This window comes from Leucoraja erinacea, chromosome 10, assembly GCF_028641065.1.
Source record: "Leucoraja erinacea ecotype New England chromosome 10, Leri_hhj_1, whole genome shotgun sequence".
In the NCBI taxonomy this organism is placed as follows: Eukaryota; Metazoa; Chordata; class Chondrichthyes; order Rajiformes; family Rajidae; genus Leucoraja; species Leucoraja erinaceus.
This window is the reverse complement of record NC_073386.1, coordinates 4,864,204-4,872,067: the sequence shown is the minus strand read 5'-3', so window position 1 is coordinate 4,872,067 and position 7,864 is coordinate 4,864,204. Positions and strand designations below refer to the sequence as shown.

The 7,864-nt window shown below is 49.5% G+C and overlaps 1 protein-coding gene across 1 annotated transcript; it reads left to right on the top strand.

Moving 5' to 3' along the window:
* Positions 1 to 6,676: 6,676 nt before the first annotated feature.
* LOC129700671 (thymosin beta-10-like) lies at positions 6,677 to 7,430 on the top strand. The gene has a single exon (XM_055641252.1). The coding sequence runs from the start codon at positions 6,860 to 6,862 to the stop codon at positions 6,992 to 6,994; it is 135 nt and encodes a 44-aa protein (XP_055497227.1). The 5' UTR covers positions 6,677 to 6,859; the 3' UTR covers positions 6,995 to 7,430.
* Positions 7,431 to 7,864: the final 434 nt, after the last annotated feature.

The following is a 7,864-nucleotide window of genomic DNA, read 5'->3' as shown; positions in this document are numbered from 1 at the left end:
TTTTCCGCTGTATCTCTAAATTTAACTAAACCCTAATCCTACCCCATGTAATTTATTTATAATTTATGTATGATTTATGTGTGTCTGTGTTTGTCTGATCCAGCGCGACTGTGAGATTGCTGCCAGCACGATTTTCATTATGCTGTGCACGTGAAAATAAACACAACTCAATTCAACTTGTTTCCTACGCCCGCTTCAAAAGGACTCGACACCTCTGAGTCTTTTAAATTTAGACACAAAACGCTTGGAGCAACTCAGCGGGTCAGGCAGCATCTCTGATGAAAAGGAATAGGTGACGTTTCGGGTCGAGACCCTTCCTCAGACTGAGATTCAGGGGAGAGGGAAACGAGAGATTTAGAAGGTGTAGCAGAACAAATCAATCAGTCAATTTTATTTGTATAGCACATTTAAAAACAACTCACGTTGACCAACGTGCTGTACAACAGTACAGGTACTAACGTGCTACATACATGTGTACACAGACCTAACAATACATACATGAACTGTTTACTGAGCTCCCTCAGAGGGCCTCAAAAACGCTAGGGAGTAGAAATAGGTTTTGAGCCACGATTTAAAGGAGTCGATGGAGGGGGCAGTTCTGATGAGGAGAGGGATGCTGGTCCACAGTCTAGGTGCTGCATATACAGGGAGAAGAGAATGGGGGCAAGGATGGAGCCTTGTGGCACCCCACTGAAAATGCTAGCTGGGGAAGAGAAAGAGTTGCCTATGTTAGTAGAGAAACTCCTATTTTTGAGGTAGGAAATGAACCAGCTCAGGGCAGTGCCATCAACACCAACCCCGTACTGGAGACGGCCAATTAGAATGGTGTGGTCAACCGCAAAAGCGCGGTCGCCCCTGAGCTTAAACCTGGACCGCTGGATAGTCAGTTGTCCCAAGTCGGCCGACCTGAGGCACCTGGAGGTAGAATGGTGGGTTAGAAGATTTTTGATGTAGGTGGGGGTGAGCCCATTAAGGGCTTTGTATACATATAGGAGGAGCTTGAAGTTGATTCTGTACCGCACTGGGAGCCAGTGGAGAGAGGCCAGAATCGGGGTGATGCGGTCCCTTTTACGGGTACCCGTCAGATGTCCCGCTGCGGCGTTTTGAACCAATTGCAGGTGGGACAGGGTTGACTGGCTGATGCCAGTGTGTAGGGAGTTGCAGTAGTCGAGGCGGGAGGAGATGAATGCGTGGATGATTTTTTCGAGGTCGTCGAATGGGAGGAATGGTCTGATTTTAGCTATGGTGCTAAGCTGGAAGAAACCAGCTTTTACCACAGAGTTGACTTGCTTGTCGAAACTTTATAGCGGAGTCAAATATCACTCCAAGGTTTTTGACGTGCGGTTTGACTAAGGAGGTTAGGCTTCCAAGGCTGCCTGCTATCGTTTTGATGGAGTCCGAGGGGCCGAGTAGGATGACCTCAGATTTGCTCTCGTTTAGTTGGAGGAAGTTGTGGGCCATCCAACACTTTATATCCTCGAGGCAGTGTAGATTTGATCGGTTGTTGTGTTTCAGGGGGAGACAGAGCTGTGTGTCGTCTGCATAGCAGTGGAAAGAAATCCCGTGCCTTTGAATGACTTGGCCTATGGGGAGCATATACAGGGAGAAGAGAATGGGGCCAAGGATGGAGCCTTGTGGAACCCCACAGCAGAGATTAGCTGGGGAAGAGAAAGCGTTGCTTATGTTAGTAGAGAAACTCCTACCTTTTTGAGGTAGGAAATGAACCAGCTCAGGGCAGTGCCATCAACACCAACCCCGTACTGGAGACGGCCAGTTAGGATGGTGTGGTCGACAGTATCAAACGCTGCGCTGAGGTCGAGAAGGATCAGGATTGCACAGTCGCCGGAGTCAACGGTGAGAAGCAGATCATTGTGTACCTTCAACAAGGCAGACTCTGTGCTGTGGTGGGCCCTGAAACCTGATTGGAAACGTTCCAGGATGGTATTTTGGTGTAGGTAAGGCATTAGTTGGTCAAAAATTAGATTTTCAAGGACTTTTGAATGAAAGATATGCAAAAAGCAAAGAAGATCAAAGAAAAGTGGAGCCCACAATGGTCCATTGTTGGCTGCGGGGCAGGTGAAACTCAACTGGATGACAGTGAAACTAGTACGACGTCTAGGGATGGAGTGTTTACTTCATTATCTCTCATCAGCATTGCCCCCCACCCCTCCCTACCATTTCCTCTGGCCTGTCCTTCCTAAAAATCAACTATTGATGAGTAATTAACTTCCCAGCTTTGATTTCTATGCAACATGTTCCGTAACGGTTATCAGATCGTACCTGCTCGCCTCTATTTGGGCCCTTGGTCCATCTGGCTTATTGCAACTGCTTCATGCATTAAACTCCGGGGTTTAGAAGGATGAGAGGGTATCTCATTGAAACATATAAGATTGTGAAGGGGTTGGACGCGCTAGAGGCAGGAAACATGTTCCCGATGTTGGGGGAGCCCAGAACCAGGGGCCACAGTTTAAAAATAAGGAGTAAGCCATTTAGAACGGAGACGAGGAAACACTTTTTCTCACAGAGAGTTGTGAGCCTGTGGAATTCTCTGCCTCAGAGATGGTGGAGGCTGGTTCTCTGGATGCTTTTAAGAGAGAGCTGGATAGAGCTCTTAAAAATAGGGGATATGGGAGGAAGGCAGGAACGGGGTACTGATTGTGGATGATCAGCCATGATCACATTGAATGGCGGTGCTGGCTCCAAGGGCCGAATGGCCTATTCCTGCACCTATTGTCTAATGTCTAAGATGGAAAGTCTGTGGGCTCGTCTCTTTGCCACTGTTAATCATCTTATCCTGCTTTTTACGCTCCGGCATCTTTCCTTGATATGCTGCTCTTTTGCTTGTGAATTCCACTATACTTTCTTTCACCTGAGCCCCTGGATCGCCCTCTCTTGTCATCTTCCTCAAGTTCCCGTCACTCGTTGGTCCGGTCCCATCCCTTTTCATCAGCATTGGCACGTCCACTAGGTCACTTTAACCCCCTCCTCCCTCCCATTCCCACGCTGACCTTGCTGTCCTGGGCCTTGTCCACTCCCAGAGTGAGGCCCGGTGCAAATTTTGAGGAACAGCGCCCCATATTTCGCTTGGGCAGCTCACACCCGTGCAGTATGAACATTGACTTCTCTAACTTCTCTAAATAACTTCAAGTAACCCTTGCTTCCCCTCTCTCTCCTTCTCTCCCCCTTCCCAGTTCTCCCGCCAGTCTGACTGTCCCCGATTACATTTAAAATTTTTATCATTTAAAAATAAATTGGATAGGTATATGGACGGGAAAGGAATGGAGGGTTATGGTCTGAGCGCAGGTAGATGGGACTAGGGGAGAATAAGTGTTCGGCACGGGCTTGAAGGGTTGAAGTGGCCTGTTTCCGTGCTGTAATTGTTATATGTGGTTATATGGTTTATCTCTGTTTGCTTTGTTGTCACCTTCTCCCAGCTAACAATGATCTATTCCACATTTTCCTTGATCCTCGTCTCTTTTGATGTCTCGTTTTCACACCTTACCCTTCCTTGTCTCTGTGTCTCCCTCTCCCCTGACTCTCAGCCTGAGAAAAGGGTCTTGATCCGAAACGTCAACCATTCCTTCTGTCTGTCCTGCCGTCTGTCCGTCCAGCTGAGTTACTCCAGCATTTTATGTCTTGTCTTCAGATCATCACTCATGTTGCAGGCTGCCCCTCATTTGACAGTCTCGCCTTCCCCGAATGGGTTCTAGTCTCCTGGATCTCTCTTCCACCATCATTGGGTCTGTGGTTCTGCTCCGACACTCATAGAACGTAGAGCAGTACAGTACAGGAATGGGCGCTTCAGCCCGCAACGTTGGTGCTGAAGATGATGTCAAGTTAAACTGATCTCATCTGCTTGCACTTCCATGTGCCTATCTAAAACCCTCTTCAATGCCACTATCGTATCTGCCTCCACCATTACCCCTGACAATGTATTCCATGCCCCCACCACCCTCTGTGTGCAAAAACATGCCCCACACATCTCCATTAAACTTTCCCATTCTCACCTTCTAGCTATGCCCCCTAGTGTTCGATCGAACATATAAGATTATTGAGGGTTTGGGCACGCTAGAGGCAGGAATCAGTCCAGAACCAGGGCCCACTGTTTAAGAATAAAGGGCCTGTCCCACGAGCATGCAAATCCATGCGGCAAGCGCGACCTAACGTGGTCACTTGAGCCGTACGGCCTCGCGGAGCCGGTCCCACTTCGATCGCCGGAGCCGTATGGAGTTGTGCGGAGCTGGTCCCGACATCTCGCGGGGCTCCGAAAAACTGACTGCGTTCAAAAATTCCGCACGGCAACAACCTGCCGGCCCGCAGCCACCTCGACGCCGGATGCAGCGCCTTGACGCCGTAAGTCACGTGCAAACTTCCCGCGGACTTCGCTCGAACTTCACGTCACTCACTCGACCTCCGCGTGGCCCCCGCTTCCGGTCTGGTCGCGCTCGCCGCATGCTCGTGGGACAGGCCCTTTAGGGGTAAGCCATTTGGAACGGAGATGAGGAAACACTTTTTCTCACAGAGTTGTGAGTCTGTGGAATTCTCTGCCTCAGAGGGCGGTGGAGGCCGGTTCTCTGGATACTTTCAAGAGAGAGCTAGATAGGACTCTTAAAGATAGCGGAGTCAGTGGATATGGGGAGAAGGCAGGAACGGGGTACTGATTGGGGATGATCAGCCATGATCACATTGAACGGCGGAGTGGACTTGATGGGCCAAATGGCCTAATTCTGCTCCTATCACTTATGACCTTATGAGTAGAGGCCCAGTGCCGTTAAACGTTCTTCACCGTTCCTCCAGCATGAAACTAAACTATACACTGCCTTGGCCGAGACCCTCTCCCATCCGGTGAGTGCAGCCTTTACCTGCAGCATGACCACCCCACTAAATGCGTCTCAGCAGCGTGGGGTGCACCTCAGTGAACGCGCCCACCTCCGTGCTGCAGTTGGCCAATAACTGCAGTCGCATGCACTTCCTACACACTCAGTCGCCATGGAAACCGGAATCAACTTCCCACGCATTCCACAGGTCCCTGCTCCCCTGCTGCGGATTAAACTCCTTAATTAAACTCATGCCGCATTTGCCTGCATTGTACCCCCTCGCTCAGTGGGCGGCACGGTGGCGCAGCGGTAGAGTTGCTGCCTTTACGGCGCCAGAGACCCGGGTTCGACTCTGACTACGGTCGCTGTCTGTACGGAGTTTGCACGTTCTCCCAGCGACCCGCGTGGGTTTTCGCCGGGAGCTCCGGCTTCCTCCCACACGCTCCAAAGACGTACACGTTTGCAGGTTTGTTGGCTTCGGTAAAATTGTAAATTGTCCCTTGTGTGTGTGGGATGGTCAGCGCGGCGCGGACTCGGTGGGCCAAAGGGGCCAGTTTCTGCGCTGTATCTCAAAACTAAACCTAGCTAATCTCTCGAAACCCTTCCATTCCGTTTACCTCATCAAAAGTCTTCTGAAGGGTTAAAGTATACCAGTAATGATGGGGATTTATCTCACTTCAAACATTACACACTAATTCTCCCTGTGACCACATGGGTCTCCTCCTGGTGCTCCGGTTTCCTCCCACATCCCAAAGACGTGCGGGTTTGTAGGTTAATTCTTCCCTGGTGTGTCGAGGGGCCAGATGCCGAAGTGGGATAAGGTAATTCATGTGTGTATATATTTATATTATGGACACACTGATCTGTTTTGTAGTCAATGCCTACTATGTTCTGTGTTCTGAAGCAAAGCAAGAATGTCATTGTCCTATACAGGGACACATGACAATAAACTCACTTGAACTTGAACTTGAACTTGAACTAGTGTGAACGGGTGATCAATGGTCGGTGCGGACAATGTTTGTAAGCCACATTGTCACCATCCCCTCAGCCAACGATGAACCATGACAAATTGGAGGAACGCCATCTCATATTTCGCTTGGGCAGCTTACAGCCCAGTGGTATGAATATTGATTCCTCTCACTTCAAGTAACCCCGGCATTCCCTCTCTCTCTATCCTTCCCCCACCCGCGTCAGCTTTCATTTTCATCCAACAAACAGATCACAATGGCCTGTTTCTTTTATCATCGTTACTCTGTTGCATATCTTTCATTCATTGTTCTTTATCTCTCCACATCGCCATCGACATCTCTCGCTCCCCTTATCCCTAACCAGTCTGAATAGACAATAGGTGCAGGAGTAGGCCATTCGGCCCTTCGAGCCAGAACCGCCATTCAATGTGATCATGGCTGATCATCCCCAATCAGTACCCTGTCCCTGCCTTCTCCCCATATCCCTTGACTCTGCTATTTTTAAGAGCCCTATCTAGCTCTCTCTTGAAAGCATCCAGAGAACCGGCCTCCACTGCCCTCTAAGGCAGAGAATTCCACAGACTCACCACTATCTGTGAGAAAAAGTGTTTCCTCGTCTCTGTTCTAAATGGCTTACTCCTTATTCTTAAACTGTGGCCCCTGGTTCTGGACTCCCCCAACATCGGGAACATGTTGTTTAAGAAGGAACTGCAGATGCTGGAAAATCGAAGGTACTCAAAAATGCTGGAGAAACTCAGCGGGTGCAGCAGCATCTATGGAGCGAAGGAAATAGGCAACGTTTCGGGCTGAAACGTTACCTATTTCCTTCGCTCCATAAATGCTGCTGCACCCGCTGAGTTTCTCCAGCATTTTTGTGTACCATCGGGAACATGTTTCCTGCCTCTAGCATGTCCAAGCCATTAACAATGTTATATGTTTCAATGAGATACCCTTCTAAACTCCAGAGTGTACAAGCCCAGCTGCTCCATTCTCTCAGCAAGGAGAAGGGTCTCGACCCGAAACGTCACCCAATCCTTCTCTCCAGAGGTGGACTCGACCAGAGTTGGAACTGAAATGGCAGACAAAGCAGACTTCAGGGAGGTGGCTGCCTTTGACAAGAGCAAATTGAAGAAAAAGTACACAGAAGTGAAGAACACACTCCCCACAAAAGAAACTATTGATCGGGAGAAGAAAGTAGAGAGCGGCTAGTTGCTGAAATTGTACAGTATCCATAGCGGAGGGAGTCGCTCAGCCTTATTTGGAGAGATGAAGCCCATTTCTTACTGTGAACTGAACTACTGAAGGGGCAGACCACTGCTGGTTCTGAAACCTTTTGGGCCACGGCTGTGATTTATCCAGTGTTGTAAAGGAAATGAATAAAAATTCAATTTGCACAAAAAAAAAAAAATCCCTTCTCTCCAGAGATGCTGCCTGGCCCGCTGAGTTACTCCAGTTTATTGTGGCTGTCTAGTAAAAAAAAGAAAACACTGATTTTTGCGCCCTAATGGGCCTGTTCTACTTAAGCGGTTTTTCAGCGGAATGCCGGTGACTGTCAAGTTGCCAGCACTCGCCTGAAAACCCGGGAACTGGAACGGAGACTGTCAGAGTGGAACACACACACACACACAGACACACACGCGCACACACACACACACGCTCTCACACACACACGCTCTCACACACACACGCACACACACACACGCGCACGCACGCACGCGCACACACGCACACACTCACTCACGCTCACACACACACACACTCACTCACGCTCACACACACACACACACACGCGCCGCGCATGCACACACACGCACACACACACACACACACACTCACACACACACACACACACTCACACACACACACACACACACACACACACACACACACACACACACACACACACACACACACACACACACACACACACACACACATCGCAAAGGCGGGGGCAGGGCAAGCGGGGGGAGGGCTGTCTGAAATTCACACGGTGCAAAGCCAAGGTGATACCGACACAAACCGCGATGACCAGGAAGGTTGGCGCTGTAATTAAGACGGCTAAAGCACAGTGTACGGTAA